Below are 27,065 nucleotides of genomic sequence, written 5' to 3'. Positions count from 1 at the left end.
GCAAGAATTTCCACATTACAGCTGTAACGAACGGGTTAATGTGAACTTATAGTTGTATTCAACCCATAATATATTTTATAACTATCATTAAGATTCTCGGCTTCACGTTGTATTCCGCATATAGCAGGGTAAACAGCGGGAACATAATATTAAGACACTCCGTTCCCCACTTTCCACCAAACTTTCGCCGCATTGAGTGGCAGAACTCAAAGCTGCGCTTTTGCCTTGGTAGCAGAGCCGTAGAAATGGAAATATTAACAAATAATAATTCATTCTCTCGAGTGGGAATGGAACCCACAACCGCTGCTTTTCACGCTTGCCACGACGGCCTCAGATCTATTAATAACAAAAATTATCGATGACCATAGAATCACCTAATATGTAATAAACACTAAGGGTTGAAATAAAAAAACCGCAAAAATTGGAATAATTTTAACGTTTATTCGTTAAGTCACCACACTTAGTTATGACACGTACGGGATGGAAATCTTATTTTACATTTACAACTAACAACTCCATATTGGAAAGAACGGGCATTGAACATCTATCACGAGCAATGGCTGTATGTTACACTGACAGACTAAACAAAAAAGACTATAAATAAATCTAAACCAATGAAAATATAACATTTACTTTAAATCTTTTAAAATAAAAAAAGTAGATATTAGGATGAATAAAATCTAATCATTACCAAATACATGTTTTATAAACGTCATTTTAAATTGTAATGGCGCCACAATTACTCACAATTTCAATACATAAATTCAATCATCATTCGAAAACTATATATAATTAGTAACAAAATGTGAAGCATTTTATTCATTGCTTATTAAAATATTATATTTCCCTTGACAATTATAAACAAAAGCAGCGACGCCAATAATTCTACCTCTTGTTTCTTACACACACAAAAAAAAAAGAAGCCGCCAATCAACACACAACCATTGTCATACAAAAAAATGTACTACAACGTCAACGACTGGCAGGAGTTTATCGAAATTAAAGCGGAATTCTGTTCAGCCGCTACACTACACTTACGTACATACATACATGTAAAAAGCAATAAAAAAATCTTGTAAACCCACACTAAATCCATCACAACCTCCTAGTCTGATCACAGCTTTACTTACGTTTACATCTATCTCTTATCGTGTGCGAAACGTATTATATAAAAAAATAGTGTGTCTACAAAAAATACGTAAATAAAATAAAGTATTAAAAATTCTAAAAAATATTTTATTGGGCGTACACCGTGGAAACTGGGAATATAAAAATAGGGCTCACAGCTTCGGTAAAATAGGTAAATTATTTGTAATACTAAAAAATAAGAGCTACTTATTCGTAACACGTTTCACACCAACATAGAATTTTATCGTATGCGGATATTAGTATACAAAACTATACCAAATAGCACTACAGACGGAATAGCAGAATTCAAATCCGTCTAAGGTAAAGGAAAAAAATACATATAAAAAGAGAAAAAAAAATCGTAAAAAAAGAAATAAATTCGCCAAGGCATCCATATGTACAATGCTAACTGCTAAAGCATACTAAAACTGTATAATGTAGCCCATCGTATTATACAATATTCATATTTATTTAAGACATATTTGTAAAAAAACCAAAAAAAAACGACATATTTTCTTTCTAAATATATCATGGAGTTAAACACTAATTTGGAATGCCTTTTTATTTATTTTTTCTTAAATGGCTGCATATATCACTTACTTGAGCATATATTTTTCTTTATTTTCTTTGCAATAGAATCGTCATATAAGAATAAAAAATACAGCAGAAATTGTAAGGTACTATTTTGATTGTCAATGAATTATTGTTAAGAGCAAGATAAATTAAAATGCTCTTTTTATTAATTAATCAGCACTTATTACAAAAATATTTAACAAAGCGAAACACAGAAAAAATATATATAAGAAAATTAAGGTCATTCTCAAAACTATTGACCATTGCATGTAAAAAAGTAAAACTAGAAATAGTTTCCTCTATAAATATATACACATATATTATTCAAAAAATCATAAGTAGATAATACTAGTCATTTAATTACAACAATTCGTTTCTAACATTACGTATTTAATTATTAAATTTGTCATATTAAATCTTTGATCTGAAAGCCACATGAACTATGAGAGTATCTTGTTCAACCAATATAATAATAGTAAAATGGAATAATTAAGAAATAAATTCACATTCATTCAATTTCATAAAAAATACTAGTTTTGTGCAGCTTTAAAAAAAAGGGAAAATAAATGTTGCTAGAATTGCAAAAACTAGGTACTTTAAGTTATTTTTAATTTAAAATTGATAATCTCAATTTTTATTGACAATTCTTAAATTCAAATACAAAATGAATACTAAGATTTTCAACTGAGTTTTAAAACTGATACTATTACTATTATCAAATTTTAAACTTCACTTCTCGTTCTCAACTATATTTATCTTAAAAAATATTGACTTATGTGATTTTTCCTATTCATTTCATTAAAATTTTATTAATGACATTCTTGTTATATAAAACTAGTGAATAGCAAATGATGGGCAGTGAATTTAGAAAAACAAAAACACCTAAAGCAAGCACCGGTAGAGGTAGAAAGAACTATACAATATAGATACTGTAAACGTAATTTTTTTTACAAATTGAGTACAAGAACAAATTTCAAACAGCCTGGTGCGGATTTATAGCTCGATACTAGTAACAAAAATAAATTAAAAAAAAAACAAATAAACTGATTCAAAAAAATCTCTGGAAGCCTAATACCTGTATTATTTCACTGAGATACCATAGATAATACAAAATACAAAAAAAATATTCACAATAAAAAAATCAGGTCACAATAAAAAACATGTTGTACTCAAATTGGGTATAAAATGTACATGTGAAGTGACAATAAATCCACACTAAGCGCTAAAATATAATATTTTAATTAATAATTTATATCTATGGCAACATCGTCTATACAATGGACACTCAGTGACACACGTTGTACGTTACAGCCATACCGCTATATCTTTAATACTACGCCTCCATACCTGAAAATTAAAATTTTCATTAAAAAATTTATACAACTTCAATGGAATCTAGTGTTGAGACACTATTCTTCACTTTTTGTAAGTTTTCCGTGCGAGTTGGGAGACACTGTACTCCCAGAGTGGGGAAATGACTATAATTCTTTTCCCCAGTAGGGATCGAACAATGAGATAATTAAATATTTTAAATAATAAAAAATATATATTAAACATATTTCTCTATTATGTGTTACTAAAAAAAGTTTTAGAAAAGGTTTAGGTGTTTTTTAATAAAAAAAAAACAGCTAACAAATTAATTACCTAACATGATATAGTAGAAAACATAAATACCTAATGTTTTGTTTTATCAATGAAAATGACCAATTTATCTATAAAAACCAAGTGAGCTTTAAATAAAAAAAACCTAAAAACAACACAAACTCTTACGCATTCAATGGAACTGCTCGATACAAAGCGCACAGGACCACGAGCCCTCGGGGGGCGTGTCGAGGGGCGGCGCGAGGCAGTACATATGGTAGCCGCGGTCGCAGTCATCGCAGAACAGCAGCTGGTCCTAAATATATAAAATTATTTTATATTAAAAAAAATTGTAAATAAAATTTAATTTTATATTAAACTTATGAGCGCACTTACAATTTACACAATTTTATGAGTTTTTTAAAAAAAGTCTTTCCTAAATGTGGAATAACACTTTTAAAATATCAAAAACAGACATTATTTGACATTAAATAAAATTATAACACTTGAGGGCATCGTAGCACAGTGACACAAGCGTGTCACTGTAACCGCGACGATTGTGGTTTCGCTTTCCACTCAGGGGAATGAATTATAATTTATAAATATTTTCATTTCTTCGCTCTGGTAACAAGACAAATACGCGTGGCGTTCAGCTCCGCGACTCAACACGAAATGCCTCAAAAATTCGCCGGAGGATGGGAAACGGAGTGTCCTAACACTGCCTGCCCTTCTATATGCGGGATACAGCGTGAAGCTAAAAAAAATACAAACTTACATCATTATCACTAGTCCCGCAAACCGAGCAACATTTACACTCGATACATTGCCAGCGATACTTGCGAACTGAGACTATCATATTCACTGTGAACTGTAAGCAGGTTGGGTGTCCTGTTAAAGTAAAAAAAAATGTTAAAAAATATTGAAATTATAAAAAATATATTTTATGTTCATTTTGGAACAACCTAAATATGTGAGACGCATGCAACTCAAAAGAAATAAAAAAAATTTAAAGACTAAACCTAATTAATTAATAATAAAATCAATTTTCACTTACTGTTAGGCACATTACACTTCGGCGTTCTGAAAGTATCTTCTTTAGATATATTTAAAGGAAGGTAAATGTGCCGAACAATAGTGAAAAATAAAGTAACGAAAAACAACAGGGACACGATATTATTTATATATTACCTTTATTAAACAAGTATCATAGTAAGGAAGTGCAATTCACTATTCTTCAGCACAATTAAAAAAAAAACCAGGAATAAATACTTTTTGGGAGTACAATTTAATATATTAAACATTTTCATGGTGTTTATAAAAAAAAACAATGACTATGCGACTGTTTTCGAACTGAGAGGTTAAGATAAAATGTGATTGTCATTTGTTCAAAATAAAAGAAAAACAATTAATATAACATTGAAAATTTGTAATTTTCTATATATTTTAAGTAACCGCTCAATTAGCAAGCAGCCATAGATATACATGGTGTATAATATGTTGTAATACCTAGAATTAGCTTTATGCACTTCCATACTAACACATTTTGATACTCGATCGTAACAAATTTAATTCAACAGTACTGTCCATTTATTTTGTTTATCTATTACTTATTTACATAGACACTAATATACATAGAATGTTTTTAAATGAACACACATACATTGTATATAGCATGTTTCCAATTCCTTGAAATAAAAATAATAATTTTTAATTTTAATGTCAAAATGTAACTGATTCAAATATTTAATTAATATGTGTATTTACTCAGATATACAGGATGGAAGAGGCAGCGCTTCTTTTACTGAAACTGCATATAGGGTTTAATATTTCAAACCCAGAGCTAAAAAAATTAATCAAGGTACCTCAACAGTTTTGACGTAAGATTTTTTTTTCATTTCGCGATTTTTATCCATACTGTATTTCGTGTGACGCACACATACGTGTACGACGTTGCCGATTTGACAGTTAAGTGTGTGCGTGCCTATGTTATACTTTACAAATGGCGTTTTATTTTAAAACTATAATTTTATTATTTATTTTGTTTGAAAAAATAACTTTTTCATTTTTGGGAATTATTTTTTTTCTGAATTATATTAGGCTTTTATAGAGTAGTTAAAACTGTGGTTTCATTTAAAGTGGTGCTGACAATTCCACCCTGTATATGCAAAATGTCTATGAGTTTAAATTAAGTAATTAAATTGAACATTTTTAATAACTTAGTTATACATGAAACGATATCTTTCTATATATTAATAACCATTTTATTATTGATTAACAGTAGATATTCATATAAATAATATATGTATTTTCAATATTTGTAGTAACATTTAAATAATGGTAACAAATGTTTTGAATGTTAAATTATATTTTTGGTATATTTGCTTTATTTTGATAAATTATTAATTGCACATGAGGGACCAAAATAAAAAAATAAAATGTTTATTTCGTAATATCAATAGGAACATTAATAAAATTTTAACCAAACATTGCAGTTTAAAAATTTAAAAAACATATCTATCTGTATTGCATTGAATTCTATAAAACTACCATAACACATCAAATAAAAAACGCAAGTATTTGGCTACCTCCTATACTATATAGGCTGTTGGAAAACCAAAAAATATAATTAAGTTTATTTAAATAACTATACGATTATATTTCTATACTTATAAAGTACAAAATAATAATAAACATTTTGAATAACAAAAACATTTGTTATATCTTAAAATAAAATTTGGTTACGCTCTAAACACTAACTCAAAATAATATACATATATTTATGTAATTAGAGAATCTAAGAGTAAATAACATAAAACTATAGGAATGATAAAATTATTAATTTTAAAACATGAAGCCTTTATAATGAAACTTTTATTACAAATCTTTGGGTTATAAAAAAAATAAAGGTTTTTTTTTTAATAAAAGGCACTTTTAAGCTCTACAAACATCAGTATTGCTCACATTCCCTTGCCATGTTTGAAATAACGAATTAAAAAAAACATTGAATCAAAACCGAATTAGGTAATTTGTAAGTACTTTTCGCATATTTTTTAACTATGTGACTAACATAGACACAGCGTTTATATGTAGATTGAATGAATATATAACGACTAGAAAAACTAGGAATAAAACTCTGATAAAATTCAAGATCAAATAATGGATATAGTGGTATTTGTAAAAAAATATTATATTTAACCGTCATGTTGTTAAACCACTTAATTTTACAAAGGTAAAAAAAGTATGTTTCTGGTAAAACAAATAATAGTATAAAACTACTATGGTAATACTAACATATGACATCATTTGGTACTGCCACTCTGTCATATATGCTTATTTTTTTTACATAATATTCATAAGAATTTTATAAATCTTCTTGTATAACTGAGTTTAATTCATATTCATATATACAATACCTTTTTAAGCTATCTAAGAATTCATATGCAATATATTAAAATACATATATTATATATTTAAATTGAAAATACCAAAAAAAGTATATTATCATGAAGTTTTGGGAGATATGAATGATATATTGCGGATTTTAAAATGAACTACATATTTACTTAAAATAAATCCCTTCTAGACCATTCTATATGGACTTGATAAAATTACTGGCCTCCGTATACAGCATGAATAATAAAAAGATTAACAATACTATTTTAGAATGTAAATATAAGTGAATAACATTATATAATTATATATAAAATTTAATGATTTGATTGAGAAAATTTTGAATAAGAATATTTAAATGTTTAAAGGCACATTTTTTTTTAGGGGAAGACTAATGAATGCCCACTGAAAATAGTAAATTGATATTCACACACTATATATAGTTTAATTGTAAGCAATTACAATTTAATAATATTATTTCTTAACAAATACCATAAGTATATGCAAATATTTCTTTAATTATTGTTAATTTTGTATAACTTTTATTTTGATATTTTCTAAATACGATTCTTCCGTAGCTAACTTCACTTTGATATGTTTTTTAATATAATTGAATTAATTTCACACAACTAGTCAGTATTAAATATAATAGAGAAAATATCTAACCCAAAAAGTTTTTAATGATGTTTATTTCAACCTATTTAACTACCTATAGATAAATACAACAGATAATATATGAAATTACACTTATTTGGCATCCATCGTAACTTTAAAGTAACATGGCAACTTCAAGATAAGTAACTTTAATTAGGTTATAAGTAAAAATTTTAATTTTCAATTTTTTTATAAAAAAAAAATAACATTTTTATATGTTTTGTTTTTATCTAGAGATGCACTTGTCATTTTCATTGTCACTTCTCTACAATACTTTTTTGTATTCAATAAAAATTTTACTATTCAATAAATGTTTTTGAATATAATAAAACAATTAACTAACCCAAACTTGTGTATATAATAATATTAATTTATCTAACTATATAATATATATTAATAATTATATTTATTAAACCTATTCAGAAAGAATAAATTTAAAAATCTGATATCAAATAATACATAAAAATCTATATATTTTCCTATAATGATTTGGAATGTACTCAATAAATCTAAAACAAGCGAACCTCTTTGGTAAGAAGCCAAGTTTGTGATGCAACACACTTTGTGACAACACAAAAAGCGAATGCTTATACAAATAAAAAATATCAACTTAATAATAAAAATAAAAAAAGTTAAATATAGCATTTATATTCGATTTGGAGCTTATATTCTAAGACGAAACATAAAATTCCGACATAACGCTTTACATCTAACTCATAGCCATATAAGAGAGATATGAAAAGACAAAAAAAACTTAAAAAAAATAACCTACATTTTATTCCCGTTAACGACTACTTCTATATCATGGGAAGGACTTTGGCGTGAAGGCGGAGACATTGCATATTCGCAATTCTCGAGCAACTTAGTCTGAGAGGCGAACGTATCAAACGCGTCCGCCGAATACGACATGGACGAGAGTATTTCTACGACGCCATTTAATTTAATATCGCGCAAATGCCGGTGGTTTTCGCACACTCTGTTCTGTAGGTGGAAGCATTTTTTGATGCCATTGCGAGGTGGTCTACCTCGTCTCTTACCTGATCTGCCGCAGTCGGAACAACTGACTAGCTGCTCGGGTGTGCCGGTTTTTTTGTTCTCTCTGTCGTCGCCGAGACAGAAGTCGCAGTATGGTGACGGTGATGCCTGTAGGTGCAAATATTATACTTAGACAATGTACAACAAGTAAGTACTATATAGTGGAGGCATATATCACGCTGCCAATCAAAATGATTAATTTGTTCAAACAACCTCTTCTGAGAGATTTAACGACTGCGATGGCTCGTTCCAACTGCCTGCTCTAAATAAATTCGTATTCGAACTCCATTCCTTAGTATCAGCTCTTTAATTTGAATACGAGTAGTAGTGGGATCTGTAGTTACTGCTTTCCCGGAGGGTAGAAGGCCGCGGGAAATGATGAGGGCAGAGAGAGAAGATGATGTCTGTTCTAAAAAGAATAATACATGAACTTTCTACCTTAGTGTCAGGCTCTTTTAGTTCACTACTGCTAGTAGCTGGTGCAGTGGCCGCAGCTGTGCCGGGAGGTACAAGTGGGGCGTGTGCTGAATCCGAAGAGGATGTATCAGCAGACGCCGGTCGGGGGGGCGGGGACGGCCGACGAGGGGGTTGCGGGGTACCTATAGATACATTTATGTTTGAATAGAAATTAAAGATATTTTGATAACTGAAGATATGAATGGAGGTCATATTTAAACTTTAAAAAAATGTTTTGCATTGAAATTACAAAAAGGTTAAACAAAATGTAAATTAATATTCTAAGTATTTTTTAATACAGAAGTGTGTTAATAAAATAATGTATATTGTTACAACAATTAACAGAACATTATTTCTCCTCGAGTCTTATTTATTTTGATTCGCAAAGAAAATTTTAATCTGTTTCGTTTTTAAATCTTAATATACAATTAAATATTTTTTTAAATATACACTGAAAACACAAAGGTTAAATAGCCGAAAATGCCACCTTCATCCATTATAATCTTGAAATGATACTTTTTTCACATAACAGTTCATTTTGACTGCCATTATATTTTAAAATATATAATGCAGAAATTTGTTACTAAAACTAAAATCGTGGCATATTATTGAATACCAGGATAAAATCATTTAAATATTTTTTTTGAAAATAAATAAAAACTTCTACATTGCTAAATTCATAATAACTATACAATATTGTAGTAATTGGGGAAAAGCTTTGAGATAAAATAAGTTGCCAGTGCAAAACCATTATTTATCCCTAAAATTCGGGAAAATTATAAGAAAAATATCATAGTACTTTCAACATTATTCCAAGGCATGATTTTTAAACGAGGTTCTTGCTCTGACAACTTTCATATAAATTATATTAATAATAGAATGAAATACTAGTGCATTATTTGTTAAGTATTCAAATTTGTGTAGTGTTTCGGGTGTTTACTTTCTTAGTGTGAAATATTACACTTTAAAAGGTTAAAATATATAAAGTGAATTGTATTTCATCTGAAGTTGTCATAGTGTCTATGCAATAAGAAGAGTAATGAAAGTTCACTGCCTATACTATTGAAAGTGATTGAAATATTATATATTTAGCAATAAATACGGTTTTTTTTAAGTTGTTATCAAAATGTAGGGCTAAAATGTATGTGTTTTACGTTTTAAAAAATTGTATAAGATATACAGATTTAAGTTTTATAAATTTAAATAACATACTTTTTTCTTCTATAAAGTACAAAAGTCACATTCTTCATTGTATAACTCCTATCCCTCTCATTTTTTGGAAAAAAGTACTTCTATTATACAGAAAACGCGAAAGAAAGTTCTAATACCACAATAGAGTAAGATATTTTTTCTCTTGTGCTTTCACATATTTGATTATCCATCACTAAATAACATAAAACCTACTTACGTCGTTTTTTTAATCGAATTAACTATCGAATAAAAAAATTTTTTTTAAAACTGCCTGCTAATACTTAATATTTGTCAGTTATATTTCACTCACTAACGGCATTTTTATAACTATAAATTGTGAATTCCGTTTCAAACATTTTTTTTAATAGGCTGAATGCGTCGTAATCCTTGCCTCAACCGAAAAACCGTCACTTCCAACAGCATAGGTAGCGTGTGTGTACCTACGTGTAGTCTCACCTGCGGCGGGATTACTAAGAAACGTCACGTAACTGTCTTGATACTCTGTGGCGGTGGCGGAGGCGGAGGCGGACGCGGAACTCGCGACGGCGGTTGCGGAACTCGCGACGGCGGATGCGGAACTCGCGATGGCGGTGGCGGAAGTTGTGGTGGCGGTGGCGGGAGTTGTCATGGCAGTGGCGGGCGGAGACTGGGCGGCGCGACTGTCGCGCGAGTCGTTGTCGCTGCCGGCCGCCTCTTTGTGGGTATGCGTGAAGTGGTACGTGAGTCCCGGCCGCGTTTTGTACTTTGCACCGCACACTATAAATATTATTTATATATCTCTAAATGTTTGCTTTGTGTAGATTATATATTTAATTTTATAGTTGAAGTTCTTTGTTTTCTAATTCAAATCTTTTAAAGCAGTATATAACTCAAGACTACTTTAGAACAATATAAACTTATTAATTTTCATTTCTTAAAAAAAAGCAAATCTCTCCACTTATAATAAATATATAACATTGAACTTCCACTAAACAACCAACAACAAAACGACGTCACTTACCGACACAGTGCCTCCATCTTGCTAGCTCACTCGACAACTCAAAAAGCTATTTAGTAAACCAATTTCGGAATAGAAAAAAAAAGGATATAAAGGGGTAGGAATAACCGGAGGCCTACGTCATCAGAACAGAGCATAGAGGAGGCACCACGACGGCAATCGGTGTGACGTCACGCAGTTCCATAATTATCCGTCATCAATCAAATACATTTTGTCTATAAACTCAATTTATATAGGAACGCCATTGATAATTAAAATTACGTTCGTATATAATTGAGGAAGCTGACGGCCCGTCGTGATAGTTCTATGTTCAGTTCTAGAGGACGCAGGCTCCGAGGGTCGTATGATTGATGACTTCAAATCAATGGATCTGCCCTCTACCACATATGGAAACATACTGACAGTGTTATAACATAATTACGTATATAAATATTTTAAAAAAATATGATATATTTAAACAAAAGAATTACGCTTACGCTAGACGACGATCCAAACAATTCAAAGTCAAAAATCTTAAAGCAAAATGACAGAATTTAGAATTGAATAATTTTATTTCTTATTTAACATAAATATTCTTGTATAAATTCATAACAATCTTTGGGTGCTAATAATAGTTTGGATCTAAGAATAACATCGAATCCTAATACTTCACTGATTCCAAATACAATAAATATGTTAGCCGAACAAATGTGGCAATGACTAAAGTTTTATTATGCTTGTCTTTGACAGCTGTCATATAGGAAAATAATAAAAAATATCGTTGATTTGAGATACCCTCTCCGATTTTTTCGTCAGTTAAAAATAAATATAAACTCGAAAATCAAGAAAAAAAAACAGTGATAAATAAATGTCAGTTATTTTTTTAAGCATTTATATAAGCAACTGTCAAAGACGACTAAATACTGATTTTTTTTTCACATAACCATTTATCTCCATCATGGCGCCTGTGCAATAACACTTTAGATATGTACACACATCGTCCTACTGTTTTACATTCAAAATGGAAGACTAAACAATTTCAATAACCAGACAATAATTTCAATATTCCTATCACTTTTTTAATCTCAAATTTGTGTAAAAATACTTCAAATTACAATTTATCACCAAAAATTATTTAAGTCCATAATAAAAGAATGATATCGAAGGATCGTTTGCTATAATAGGAAGTGCCTAACATAAAATCAGAATTCGAAATATCTTTACACCCAATTTTTAAAAGCACCAGGCCCAACACTTCTTAAAAATTTAGTCATTGCTGAGAATTAATCAATTCCTAGATCTTAACTCGAAAAAATGAAATAAATAGAACTATCACAGACACATGAGTCATACACATACGAAACCGATCAGTGCTAAAAGATGAATTACGTGATTAAAATTGTGATTAATTCATAAGACTTTTTAGGATAAGAATGTTTATATGATCGAGCTACGAATAACATAAGTAACCCAACTTTTCACATGTACCTATTGCAGACCCAAATAACGCTTATGCCAAATGCTTAACAGAATCGATTTTTTAATAATAGTATAGGTAATTCGTAGCTCAAATCTTGACTAAGTCTAAAAATAATCGGCATTAACAATCGCAACAGGACAATATGACTTATAATCGATTAAGACCAGCCTTCTTTTTAGCATAATTTACGTAAAAACGACTTTCGCTTTTGTTTTCATAAAAGTGACATTGTTCCATTACAATAGAATCGCCGAATAAAAACAATAAGGCGTAGCGTATCCTAGAAAATTACACATAACAAATATTATATATATACCCTACATTATTATACCAGCGGTAAATTGTGGCAGTGTGTATATAACTTTATAATATGTATTTGGTGTTATGATTTCATTTCGTCCCTTATCTTACTCTATAGTGGCTATAGATAATTTTGAACTTTCGTAATTGACAATCGACGTTGCCATGTATCACTTTGGAAGAGAAGGTCTTAAAACGGGTACGAAAATGTAAACAGTGAAAATTATAAAGAAGAGGGAGCAGAAGTCGGGTCAAAATATATTAGGTGTTGAAAAAAAAACTGTGACAAAATTAATTAACCTAAATCGAGACCTCTTAAAAGCATCGTTAAACAGACAACTTATCTACGAAAAAACTTGATGTCTAGAACTATACTAAAATATTGCCCTAAAAGTCTACTTAAATGCAAAAAAATTGCCATTTCATTCATTCCTTTTATATTTAAAATCCTCACGTGAACTCATTCAAAAGAAGTTACAAAACTACTTTGGGAGTATAGAATATACAGGTATAAAGATCAAATGACCTAATTAATTGTCTAAAAAGTTACGATCTTGAAGGCTTTGCTGAATACGAAGGCTAGTTAATTCGCTTAGAAGATGGCGTTGAGAATGCATAACATCTCAAAATTTATATTTCGTGTTTATTACAACTTCATTTCACACTTTCTAATTTCTGTACATTTAGAAACATTGTGGGATAAAGAAACATATAATTTGAACATATATCATTGAATATTCAATAATACGAAACGCCATCTAGTAAAACGATTTACTACTGCCTAATTTTTGAGATTCACTTATTCATTAATAATTCACATAAAGACATACATAACGATAAAAGACATATTACTTCTCTTGTTTATAGAATGCATAAATACTAAAAATTTTTACAAGCCATTGAATTCATCTTCATTTTATAAATTTTAGCACATTCAGAATCAATTATTGAAAAAGTTTTACCATTCTTAAACACCTTAAAAAAGTTATCCAAAGTAAAGTAAAAAAAGGCATGAATATGAATAGTATTTGGGCATACTCTAAAATCATTTAATTACAAATATTCCTATAAAATACTGACCAAACTTAATAACCTAAAAGGTCTATAAAAAGATGGTCCTGTACAGCTTTATTTTAATTTATGAAAATGGATAAAAAGAAAAATAAACGGCGCAAAGCATAGTGAAAGAATATCTTGCCAGAATTAAAATATATTTTGTTAAAATTCATACATCAAGAATCGGTGTAAATAATTAATTAATGTGGGATTTGTAGTTTCGCCTCTTGAATCAACTCGTACTTAATATGTTTATATTTCTGTTTTCAAATAGCACTTAAAAAATTATAAAGTGAAATTTATATCAATATTACTATTGAGCCCTTGTAAAAATTAACTCAATTCAACTCATTACAGCAAGATATTCGGTAAAACGCATTAAAAAATTGCACTAAAACTATACTTATTTTGAAAACATCATCAAAATGTTTTTTTCTTCTTCATTAATTTTCCTGAAAAAATCAGGAAATTTAATTAAAGAAATACATTTGAAAAATGTATTTATTTATTTTTTCACTGGCAACCCTATTTTAGTTTTTAAATTTCAAGCTCATTTTTAAGGAAATAAGTAAGCACACTAAAAGATTCGACTTTAAAACAACATAAAACGAGAATATAAGTCTAATGAATCCACAATAATTAAATTTATGAAAATTACTGGCATTAACTATTTAATTAGATAAAATGCTGTTTAAGAATATTTGGCAATGTTCCTAATTAGAAATAAAAATAAAGGTTTTATTTATTTATTAGAAAAGTAAATAACCTACTCAGAAAGCTAATATAATTAAAAAGAAGCTTTTTTTAACAAATTCTATATTCGGTTATTTTTTTTGAGATTTAATAATTTATATTTACTGAGTTACTCAATCAAATGAATCTAGAAACAAAATAATCAGAAAAGATAATAATATAATAACAAGAGAAGAGAGAATCATACAATTATAATAATTCATTTTGCAGTTTCTACTCTAATCTGATCTATCCAAACTAATGTATATTTGTTCTTAGAATTAGTAAACAATCACTTTAGAGTCATTTTCATTATATTCACTCATTTTTTACTTTTTAGTTAAGACCAGTCGTGGCATACGTTTGACGGCTTGTTAGTGTCGGTTCGATTCTTACTTGAGGAAATAAAATTTTAATATTTTCATTTTCCACTCTGATAAAATACTACTGGTAATAAATCTATACCAGGCGTGATAACCTGATAAGTCACCTTCCATACATTATTTTTTTAAGCAATAATAAACATTGGATGGTTTTATTTTTAAATTTAAATATTAATAAATGAATATACTATTTCTATTACTGCACAAATGGAACATGTAAATATTGAAATAAACAATAATTATGATTAAACAAATGAATCTACCAATGTAATCATACTTGCTAGAGAAACTATGTAGTTAAAACCAAAAATTTTGTAGTTTACTAACTCTAAGAACAATTTTATGCTTATTTTAATACTATACACTAAGGCATTTTTACAAGTACGTGAATATCTAAGGCCCTGTTACACTGCACATGCATTATATTTCGTTAAATACGAAGTATTTTCATTTATGACTTATGAGAAAACTTAATTAAAGTGTTTACCGTTGACTATAATGTAAAATTGAGCAATATTTCTATTTAAATGTATGCCTTTAACTTTCTGTGTGACTGCACTCAATATCATAGACTATATATTTATATTGTTGTAGTGTTGCCATATATATAATGATTATAAATCAGAAATTTATTTGGCAATACTAATATTATGTATGATGAAATATAATATGAAACATTCTGCAAGTATTGGAAGATAATATACATATAATATCTTTAAAATCATTAGTGTATTATCACAACAATCAAGTATCTTGTGATGATAGAAATGTACATTTTTTTTATTATTTTAATATATATCAATATACTTTAAAATAAAATGGATTCTATATTTTTATGGTATGTGGGTGATAATGTCTATGGGGAACTTATTTCATATTTAGTTATTTGGTGAAATTTAGCTTTGGCTGTATATGTAAGATCTATTTCAAAATATATACTATATTAAAAAAAGTTTTAGCTCCATTTTAACTATTAAAATTAAACTGATTTAAAATGCATGTTATTAATTAAATATTATATATGTGATTATCATGTCAAATAATGAAGATTTTTTTTATATAATAAGTTATTTTAAAAAAAAAATAATTTTTCACATAGTTCAAGGCAATTCCCCTTACAATTGAAGATAGCGTTTAGTGGAGTTCGTTAATATTTATGGCAAAATTGAACTCATGACCTTTATAGTCATTTATTAGCTACAAATTTGTTTATTCTATTCTGTGTAATCCTTCTCTTTACTTTTTAAAGCGATAAGCAGAGACAGCTAGCTTTTGATCAGACACATTTTTTATACTAAATTTTCATATTATGTAATGAAAGAAATGTTATGGTTTGCCATCTCTGTTACAATATACTTTATAAATACATAGACATGCTGTTAAACAGTTTAAAGTCTTTTTAATTTAAATACCTTCTTTATTAATCCCTCAATCAAACTTTTAAAAATTATAATTGTTTATTCAATCAAAACTTAAAACCATTAAAAAAAACAATGTAACTGATTCAATTTAAACAAAAAAGCATCATTTCCTCCAAGATTTATATACATATAAAAAAACTGTATAAGCATGTCTGTATATGTATATAATAAAAATATATATTACAATACATAATATATAGAGCGGTTGTTTTATTAATGTCGTCTTCTGGACTTACGTTCGCATCCATATGGTTTTTCACTATCACCAGGTACTTCATAGGGAAGGAGACTGCCTTGACCAGCTCGTTTACGTCCGCGACCCTATAAAAAATTTCAGTGTTTATTATTAATGTGAAAATAATAATAAAAAAATAAAATTATTATAGCCTGCAACAGAGAAAGTATATTTTTTTATAATCAAAATGTCACACGAATTATAATGCCACATGCATTCAGTCAACTTTTTGTCTTTATTGAAAGACAAACGGCAACATTATGTAGAATCAATTGAGGTTATAAGGTGTTTACACTATACATACAACAAAACAAAACTAACCGCTCTCCCTCGTTTAACAGGTGTATCATCAGGCTGTGACTTTCTTGTTCTCCCACCCCTGGACCCTGGACCAGTGGGAGCTACACCACGACGTTTACGTCGATTAGCATATGTATCATCATAGTAGTCCTCATCTGATTCAGCTTCAGGTTCTTCACCAGTTTCCATTTCTTCCATTGCCAGCTCATCAAAGTACCACTCCTGGAATATAGATAGATCTTGAATGTATATGTTTATACATATATCTTTAAAAAAACTGCTTAGGCAACAAAACTTAGTAAATAGAGGCTTGGATTCTATAAGAATATGTATATGATATAAAATCATCAAGTAAAGAATGCTAGCAGCTGTGCCCACTTCAACTTATTTTTATATTATACTCATTAATATAGTTATGCAAAATTTTACACAAATTGTAGCCTAGGTATTATTCTGATGTATCAAAATCTGATCAGTAGTTTCTTCTGGAGCAAACATTTGGTCTCAGAAAAAATCCCTATTGTATGTGTATCCACACATGATGTTGATGAAACAATGTAGTGTTAATGAACTTGCTAATTCAGAAAACTAGAACTAATACACTTGAACTTCTCAAATGAGATTTACTATACTATACTATTCATAAGGTTGTTATGTATTTATTTTAAAAAAAGGGAACATATTAACCATTGTAATAAAGGTTATATGTATAATTTAGTAGTTAAAAAGAAGTAACTAAAAATGGTCATTTGCTGACAAAAGCTAGTGGCTATCAAAGAAGATTGTGACCTGTACAAATACTTTGTACAAGCCATAAAATGCAATTATCATCAAGTAGTCTATATATATATATATATATATATATATATATATATATAGACTATTATTTGGAGCAGGATAGGAAGTATAATACCTTAGGATCATCCTTAGCTGCACTCTGTGAACCGTCTCTACTGTCTTCCCCAACGAGGCCATCTGGTATACCTGAACTGTTTTCTCCTTCACCTATATTGTCTGCGGCATCAGCGGCACCCCAACCCCATCTTGTAGACGACATAGTCAAGTATTGACGACGAGCTTTGCGCCATCTGAAACATAATGAACAAAAAAAGCTTACATACTTAATTTACCCATTTTCAGCCGGCATGTGTCTAAAAGATCCAACTCATTAGCGAGCAGACTGACAAGGAAAAGAACTGTCAATTACTGTTTATTTTACAAGAATTTGGTTCGGTACTGTCATTTGAATGACTGCAGTCATTTGCCAGTGAGACAACAAAACATTTTAGAATCTGATAGTGATGATATTCCATTATCTACTCTATCAGATTCCACTGGGGGAAGGTCATGTAAAAAGCATGAGGACCCCTCGGAGGCCATGTATGAAGAGGTTGATGTCAGTGGATGAGGCAAAAAAGGTATGCAGAGATTGTGGCGTTTGGTGCTCATTTTTATAAATAAAATATTGGAATAACCTAAATCTAAAAAACGGGTCTGTGAGACACACTCAGCAATCTGTGTAAAACTTTTCCACTCTCAGATGCCGGGCTATGCATAATATTGGGTTATTTAAAATAACCTATAGGCATGTATATTATATTGTAATTTTTATTTTAAGGTGAACGTATTTTAACTGCATATCTTTCTGACATGCATTCTCCTATTGTGTAACATTAATAATTATCTCTTTTTTTACTGTGCTCCTACATGTGTTCTCTGTACAACGCGAAATTGGCGAAGTCATTAGTGTTCAATTATCACGCTCGAACGCCATAAATTAAGAACAGACGAAAACAGGTAAAAATTTAAAATCGAAAGATATTTCGTATATTTGCCAAGAACATACCGCTGTGCGGGATATGTGTAGACTTGGCCTTCTTTAGCACCTGGCATCCTCTGTTTCCTGGTCATGAATAAATTGGAATGGCTCTGTGCGACACCTTTAATACAAAAACATATAAATCAATCAAATTATTTGGAGCAGGATTTCTTTTAATGTGTGGTTTACGTATGGTAAATTAATTAATAATTGTATGTTTCATTCTGCCAACCTGTTTGGGTGTCGATAAAGGGCATTCGCATTCTCCTTTCCGCACATAGTCGCGAATTGAATGTGGATGAATTCTCAATAATTTCCTTATAACTGGGATCATTGAGGAAACTGAAAACAAATTAGTGCATTGAAAACTAAATAGCAAAACATTGCACTAAAACTATAAGCAACTTTTAACAATTTATATTTATTGTCACATATTAGTAAATAAACAAAATTCTAATAGTTTAATTTAATTTAGGTAGTCGAACCTTTCTATTTTAGCTAAATTTGAAGGATTTACAACTTGTATCTCCGCGGCCGCCATTTTACTCTAGGACGCCGATCGATATCGATGATGTCGTCGATGTCGATGACATTTCATTCAATTTCCTGTGAATGTTGCTACTTAATTTAGAATTTAATATTAATTCTCCTAAATTCTTCTTCGGAGTTAATTTACTTACATTTAATAAATATTTTAACGTATATGTCAATATTACATAATAAAATATTAAAATAAAATATTCCCATTCTAGTATAAGTGATATATCTAATATGAACATTATCTTAATAAATATTTTTACTATAAATATAGCAACACCGTCGTTACGTCAAGCTTGTGACTGGTCATCGGCGGACGAATCGTGGAAGTGGCGCATTTTCAGTAATTGGTGATTGGAGATCTCCCAATATTACACAGATTATTGGTTACTGTGTTTTTAATAACTTTGGCCGCGGCTAATGTTTTCATTTGCAATACTAAACAATATTTAGATATTTGGATGTAAATAAATTAAGAACAGTTTTTATCTTAAGCCGTGCTCTCGTCGTTTCAAAGACAAAATGTCCGTGTGCTTCTTTGTGCCAGCGTAAGTTTCCACACTTTATGTTAATTTTAATATAACTTAAGTTTCTTATTTATAAAAGATTTACATGTACAATACACTTTAAATACAATTTTATAGTTTAAAACATTTAAGGACTTTTTACATTATTACGTATCTGCACTATGTAAATGTCGCGTGCTTTTAATAGAACTTAATCGTAATAACGCAAATAAAATAATTCTTATCGGCGTTCTTTACCTACCCATAACAGTGCATTTATTTAATACTAGCGGACGCGCCCAGCTTCGCTTGCGTATTTAGGGGTGAATTCTAATAACCCATGAAACATGTGTTCAATGAAATATTTTTGAGAGTCTAAATTTCACTTTTTATAAAAATCGGTGGCGATTTAAAGATTTATCCATACAAACTTTTAACCCCTTATTTGCACCCTTAGGGGGTGAATTCTAGAAAACCATGAAACATGTGTTTAATTATATACGTTTAAGAGTCTGAATTTCAAATTTTATAAAAATTGGTGACGATTTAAAAAAAACCTATACAAACTTTCAACCCCTTATTTGCACCCTTAGGGGGAGAATTCTAGAAAACGATGAAACACGTGTTCAATTAAATACTTTTAAAAATCTAAATTTCAAATTTTATAAAAATCGGTGCCGATTTAATTTTTTTTCCATACAAAGTTTGAACCCCTATTTCACCCCTTTAGGGTTAAAATTTTTCGAAATCCCTTCTTAGTGGATGTCCAGATTACGAAAGTAAACTTTTGTCCAAATTTTACGTTTCTACGCACAGCGGTTACGACTGTGCGTGCGTCTTACCTCAGTCAGTGAGGACAAGTCCTTTTATATATATAGATTAGACTACTTAAAATAGCTATTTATATGCTTATGTGTCCTAGATTTTCAACTGATTTTTTTATTTTATAGACATTAAAAATATATTAAAACTGCGTGGTCGTGGGTTCAAACTCATTTTTTATACATATATACACGTGTAACTTTTTTATATTTCTTGTTTTAATAAACATTAATTTTAATACATATTTGACATAAATAAAAAGGCTTGAGACCAGTCGTGGCTCAGGGGCACAAAGTGTGAGTGTAAAGTCGACTGGTTGTAGGTTTGATCCCCACTAAGGAAATAAGTATTCATTTATATTTCCATTTCTTCGCTCTGGTGCCGAAGCAAAGCGCGGCGTTAAGATCCGCCACTAACACGCAATGCCTTCAGAATTCGGGAAAAGAATAAAGTGAAGTGTCTTAGCATTAAGTTTCATCTGCCTACACTGCTCTGTGTGGAATACTGTGTAAATATGATTTTATTTTTATTTTTTATCAAAATAAAAACAACATACTTAAATGTTCACAAAAAGTTTAATTTTATTGTATTTTAGTATTATTAACAAATTTTTTTTGTTATTTAGAGACCAAGCTGGAACTTCAGCTGGTTCTGAAGAACAGGATGGAGAATGTGGAGAAGAGATAGCTCCAGTTGAAAACATACATACAACATTACAAAATTTTTGGACCAAAGTCAATGATGATATGAAAAAAATTAATGGAGTTAGTCACACATACACTTTCCTTTTTATATCTTTCCTGCTTTTTTTATCATAATTAAGATTTCATTATTTTATTTTGCTTACAAAACTTTGTATTGAAAAAATATGTTTATTTATTACTATAAACTATTATATATTCTTTAGGTAACTTTTAAAATATATGTACTTATTAATAAGGAAGAATATGAATGTGTAAACAATATTAAAACTTAATAGAGTTAAGAGGTTGTTATATCCTCTCTCTTGGTTTAATGTTTTAAAGTAAGACTAAGGTTGAAGCCATCATAGCACAGTGGTAACACAGCTGATTGTACACTGCAATGGCTTGATTCTCACTCAGAGGAATACATTATTTTAATTTCCCAACTTTACCAAAAGAAAGAAATGTGGTGTTGGTATCAATTATTAAAATAATTTGTATATTTATTTCATTTGATAAAAAAAAAAATTTCAGGAGGACTTCAAAACACAAGCCTTACCATTGGCTCGAATAAAGAAAATAATGAAACTAGATGAGGAAGTGAAAATGATATCTGCTGAGGCACCTGTTCTTTTTGCAAAAGCTGCTGAAATTTTCATACACGAATTGACTTTGAGAGCCTGGTCACACACTGAGGATAATAAAAGGAGGACATTACAGGTATTTATTAGTTTCAAGTCTTCTCTCTGTAGCAGGGTAAGTAGGGAAAATCATTCAGAAAAACTTCATTTTCTGTTTTTGATGACAAATCAAAATAATAGTAATTTTAAAATTTTAATTAAAATTAAAATAGTAAGTTTTCTTTCACAGCTTTATAAACCTTTTTGCAATGCTGACTATGCTGTAAACAATTTTACATATGTTTGGTGCCTTTATCCTTAGTATCTCTATTTATTGAAACATCAACCATGTTTTACAATTGGTTGCCCTTGGATAGCCATTTGCATTAAAGTTCTGGATCAAAGTCACAATTCTGTTTTTTAACCTGTGTTATATGAACACGAGTAAAAAGAATATGTCCTAAAACAAATTCCAATTCTTTCTAAATTTTGTCTGAGATTAATTTTTAAAGCAGAAATTCTAAAGCAGAAACTCGTTGACCATATTTTACCTAGTTCACTTTCGTAAAATAATAAAAAAAATTTCAGCGTAACGACATAGCAATGGCGATATCTAAGTCTGACCAGTTCGACTTTCTGATAGATATTGTGCCTCGACATGAAGTGAAGCCGAGCAAGCCAAGAGATGATCCACCAAGACCTGTTCCTGCTGAACAGGTTAGCTATTTTATCATTTTATAGTGTTATTTAAGCTTTATAAAAGGATTTTTTTTACCATAATTTATATACACATAAAAAAAATATAATGGAATATATTACATATATTAAAATAATGTTGTAAAAACTGATGTGTCACTTCAATTTTAAAAATATACATTATTATAAGTACCTACTAGAGGCACTTTTTGTAAATAAGAGGAAAGATGTGCATGTGTAAATTACTACTTACTAGATTGGTTTTCAAAAGTGAATAAAAGAAATTGTAAATACAGCATGGTCCATGAATCTTCCTGAATTTAGGTTTTCTGATCTTTTGCGAATAAAATTGCGGAATATTCGGCAGTGGGCGGTCTCATCGACCATACTGTACTGACTATTGACGCATTGTCATAACTGAGAGGGAAGGTTCTACATGTAGAAAAATAACTTTTTCTGAACCAAGTGAAAAAATATATGTATAAATTATTGTTACCGAGTAGGTTCAGAATTTTAAAATAGAATTGTTTCAAATATAAATTATGATCTCTTCTAGGTAACACAACAGCAAACAACACTGACCAACCAACCACAATTTGTTTTACAGCCGTGCACACAAATTGTACAGGTACATTTTGTTCAAGTTAAATATTTATTTTTCTTTTTTACTTCTCACATACAACATTAATTTACACATTTGTAGTGTATGTATGTGTGTGTATACTCGTGTGTGTATATCCTAAAAAAACTCGTATCTTTATTAATTAAGTTAGTAATGAAGGATTATTCATGAAGAGCACTGTTCCTTTAGACGTCCCGAACGCCCAACATTACATGGCGACCCTGCCAGGATGATTGTGGGTATGATCCCCATGGGAGAGAAAGGATTATTGCCATTTTCACTGACTTTTCCATTTTGCTCTGGTAATGGAAACTGCGTAGTCATTAATACAAATATTTTTTTCTCAGTCTTCAAACCCCACTACTACGACTGGCAGTGCGCAACCGGTCGCCCTAGTACAACAAGTCGTTTCATCCTCTGGTGAAGTACAGCCAGTGCCTGTGAGTTTGTTTGTTTGTTATATTATATAATAGATAGTCTAAATGTAGTGATATTTTTTTATTAATATACTTTGTCTGTGTTTATCATTATTTTAAAATGTAATGGTTAAAATGAAATATTCAATTAAATAGAAGTTTAAAGTCGAAGTAAAGTATTTACTGTACGTGATTGTGTTTGTCTCTTTATAATTGTAAACCAAAGTCATCCTCCCAGACAGAGATGTACCTTTAATTGGCATGTATGCATACCATCTTAATATTGAACTACTAAACCCCGTAACAACTTTGCTAAAATAAGGACGTAGGTCTAGGGACCCTGGAATCTTGAGCTATAATCTATTCAAGCAAGACTACTAAAATTTTCGACTCCACGAAGAGCGCCACCTGGTGGTAGTTCTATAACCTAATTTTCACAAATATCTTTAATTAAACAAAGAGGTTGAATAAAATTATTGTTAATATCAAAACTATAAATATCCATTACAAAATAATTTTTATTTATAGATCCAGTTAACACAAGCGCAACTAAACATGATCCGGCTTCAAATACAGAACAATTCCAATCAGTCAATAGTGATCCAAGCACAGCCTCAGGCGCAACATTCACCGCAGCCACAGATTATACATGTATGAAATTATTGAATTTTTTTAGAAGGAACCTAGTGTTTAGACATTCTGTTCTGCACTATTGGCCCTGTTAACCCAACACTATGCCAAATTTTGTCTAACAAATTGGGACATACTAAATTATCTAAATATAATCATTCTCATAGACTGTGTTTCAAACCCATAGTGTATAATGAAATGCTTTCCCAGTACTACCACAGCCATAAATGCTTAATATTATTTCTTTAAGTTGTTTTAATAATATAATAGTAGTAGTATTATTACAGGTACCATCACAAACACCACATCAGCCGCACCAAATATTCTTGGCCCAAGTTGCGTCCCAGGAGGAGACATAGTATGAATGTGATTAATAGACACAAAGTGATTAAAATTAATGTTTTGAGTTTTATCAAGATGGTGGTAAATTGTATGGGAGTTATTTTCGTTTTAAACTATTTTATGTGTAAATTTTATTATGTGATTTGGTGATGTAATTATGATGATTTTAGATTTTGATTTCAAATATGTTGAATTGAGGAGTTATTAAACTCATAGTATTTTTTTATTAATTAATTCTTTGTATTATATTTTTATGTGTAAATTGCTTAGAAGACATGTAACGGGGTAATTTTTCCTTCTTCTTCAAACGTCAATTAAAAGAAAATATTTTTTTTATGTGTCGTCTTGATAATAACTTATATATTGCAGTAACGATGAAGAGGGTAACGAAATAAGGGTAAGGAATAAGAAAATATTGTTATTATTTTATAAAACATTTTCAACATTTTTACTGTTAATGATGTATTTTTAGGAAATAAAGCCATTTTACCAAAAAAAAGTGGATCTTTTTATACTATGATTAATCTATTCGTGTTTTAAGAGGTTTTTTTTTTATATATAATAGGATTATAAGATTCTTTATTGCACTAAATAACACACATAATAAAACATACATTACGAAAAAACATACACAACGGTGGACTAATCTCTAGAAGAGATCTCTTCCAGTCAACCCGGGGAAGTGGATAAGTGCAAAGTAGCGGGAAAGACAAGATAGTGCAGGGAAATTGAGAAGGACAAAAACAAAATAAATAATAAAATAAAACTAATAGTAATAATAAATATAAAAAAATAAATAATTAGGCATGACATACACATAAATAAACATGAATATAGTTATACAAAATAAATAATCCTATATCTTATAAAACAAAGTCGCTTTTCGTGTCTGTCTGAACTTTCTAACTCTTCTTCTTCTAAACCACCCAACCGATTTTTATGCGGTTTTCACCATTAGGTCGAGTATTTCTCAGGGAAGGTTTATATATAGTTTATTATTTGTACATTCTTATGTAAATTTACATAAATACGATAAATGTGTCTAAAGTCCTACCCGTAGAGACACTTTCGCGCATGCGCTGCTTTAATGGTAAGTACTACATGAAAATAATGTACTGGAGTATTGTTCCTCTTAATAAGATCTACAAAAAAGTCCGCGATAGCATATTTTTATCTTTTAAGAATAACGCGTAGTGATCATATTTCTGTGTAAAAATAGTAATTTCAATATATTTTTTATTGTGAGGGATATTTTTCCATAATGGTATTAATCCTTATCCTTTAAAATACTTTATTAATTTTCTACGTTAAACGAAGATAAAATTTGCTTTTTACACTATTTTGAAATTGCGAATAGTATTAGAGAAAAACGCATTTAATTGTTGACACAACACACAACACGTCAGCTGTATGTTACTCAAGTTTTACTTATTCCTTACTCTCAGCATATAAATAAGTATATTAGTTACGTTGGCCATTTAATGTAGATCAAAACTGTCTTTCACTGTTTTTTCATTTTAATAAAGTACTTTAGAAGTTGTTACAATATCAAAAAATCCTTGCTGCGAAACGGCTCGCCACTCGCCATGCGTCCGCCGCGCTCGCCTGCCTTACACGCATCGGTGGTCCAGTGGTAGAATGCTCGCCTGCCACGCGGGCCCGGGTTCGAATCCCGACCAATGCATTCTATTTAATTTTCCTCACAGGCAGCCACGTAGTGCTTGCTTTTCATCAGGGATAGAATACCCTCTTCAGCATTAACCACAAGCTCGAAAAAAAAACCCGCCCGCTATAGAGGCATAGCAACGAAGATTTAGATGCGTTTGCACGTATTGGATAATTGGAGTTGAATGTATTATTTCAGCGCGATATATTTGGTTTCATATTTTTTGTAGTAGTTATTAGTAGGTAGGCTTTTGTTTATAATTTCTTCCGTTTAAAAATAATCATTTAACTATCTAAAAATAGTCATTTAAAAATATTTTAATAAGTACTTGAAAAGATTAGTAGCACAGATCTCTACTAAAAAATCCTTGCTGTGTAAAACAATTGGAAAATCCTTATTGAAACTACGAAAATGCGGGTTGCATTAGAGTTTAATTAATTTTCACATTATCTTAAGTGCTTTGCAAACATACATTATATGAATAATCCAGTAGTAAAAGCGGGCGAAGCCGCAAGGGGGTCGCTAGTATATTATAAAATCTAAATATAAATACATATATACTATATAATAAATACATATTCTTTATACCTTAAATATATACGTATATATACCTATATAAAAAGGAACAAAAAGAAAATTAACATTGTCTAACGATGTAAGATGTAGTTTTAATTGGGATTTGAAGGACTTTATGGAAGGGCTTTCCTGGATAGTTTTAGGGAGTTGGTTCCAAAGGGATGCGGCGTATACAGAGAAGGATTTCTGAAGGAATTTGGTGTTGCTCTTAGGTACGTTAAGTGTCAGTATGACACCAG

The 27,065-nt window shown here is 29.9% G+C and overlaps 2 protein-coding genes across 5 annotated transcripts; one reads left to right on the top strand and one right to left on the bottom strand.

The window, feature by feature from the left end:
* Positions 1 to 421: 421 nt before the first annotated feature.
* d4 (double PHD fingers d4) lies at positions 422 to 19,320 on the bottom strand. Of its 4 annotated transcripts, XM_085193866.1 has the most exons (12): positions 19,196 to 19,320; positions 18,943 to 19,052; positions 18,738 to 18,831; positions 17,805 to 17,979; positions 16,913 to 17,113; positions 16,593 to 16,677; positions 10,465 to 10,764; positions 8,800 to 8,960; positions 8,364 to 8,469; positions 4,058 to 4,170; positions 3,472 to 3,598; positions 422 to 3,048 (listed from the first exon to the last, which is right to left on the bottom strand). In XM_085193866.1, the coding sequence occupies exons 1-11, from the start codon at positions 19,249 to 19,251 to the stop codon at positions 3,476 to 3,478; spliced, it is 1,524 nt and encodes a 507-aa protein (XP_085049992.1). In that variant the 5' UTR covers positions 19,252 to 19,320; the 3' UTR covers positions 422 to 3,048; positions 3,472 to 3,475. The 4 variants fall into 4 exon arrangements, with proteins under 4 accessions (XP_085049992.1, XP_085049995.1, XP_085049993.1 ...); XM_085193869.1 differs by lacking the exons at positions 422 to 3,048; positions 3,472 to 3,598; positions 4,058 to 4,170 and having other exon boundaries at positions 7,955 to 8,469; positions 19,196 to 19,253; XM_085193867.1 differs by lacking the exons at positions 422 to 3,048; positions 3,472 to 3,598; positions 4,058 to 4,170 and having other exon boundaries at positions 7,956 to 8,469; positions 10,498 to 10,764.
* Positions 19,321 to 19,542: 222 nt separating this feature from the next.
* On the top strand, positions 19,543 to 25,083 carry LOC146533452 (nuclear transcription factor Y subunit gamma-like). Its single transcript, XM_085193919.1, has 8 exons — positions 19,543 to 19,795; positions 21,201 to 21,339; positions 21,793 to 21,978; positions 22,467 to 22,595; positions 23,131 to 23,202; positions 23,544 to 23,636; positions 24,141 to 24,263; positions 24,530 to 25,083. Exons 1-8 carry the CDS (start codon positions 19,770 to 19,772, stop codon positions 24,599 to 24,601), a joined length of 840 nt encoding a protein of 279 aa, XP_085050045.1. The 5' UTR covers positions 19,543 to 19,769; the 3' UTR covers positions 24,602 to 25,083.
* Positions 25,084 to 27,065: the final 1,982 nt, after the last annotated feature.

This window comes from Heliconius melpomene, chromosome 12 (assembly GCF_056956725.1).
Source record: "Heliconius melpomene rosina isolate 202511_hmr_F chromosome 12, ASM5695672v1, whole genome shotgun sequence".
Taxonomy (NCBI): Eukaryota; Metazoa; Arthropoda; class Insecta; order Lepidoptera; family Nymphalidae; genus Heliconius; species Heliconius melpomene.
This window is presented reverse-complemented; position numbering and strand designations above follow the sequence as displayed.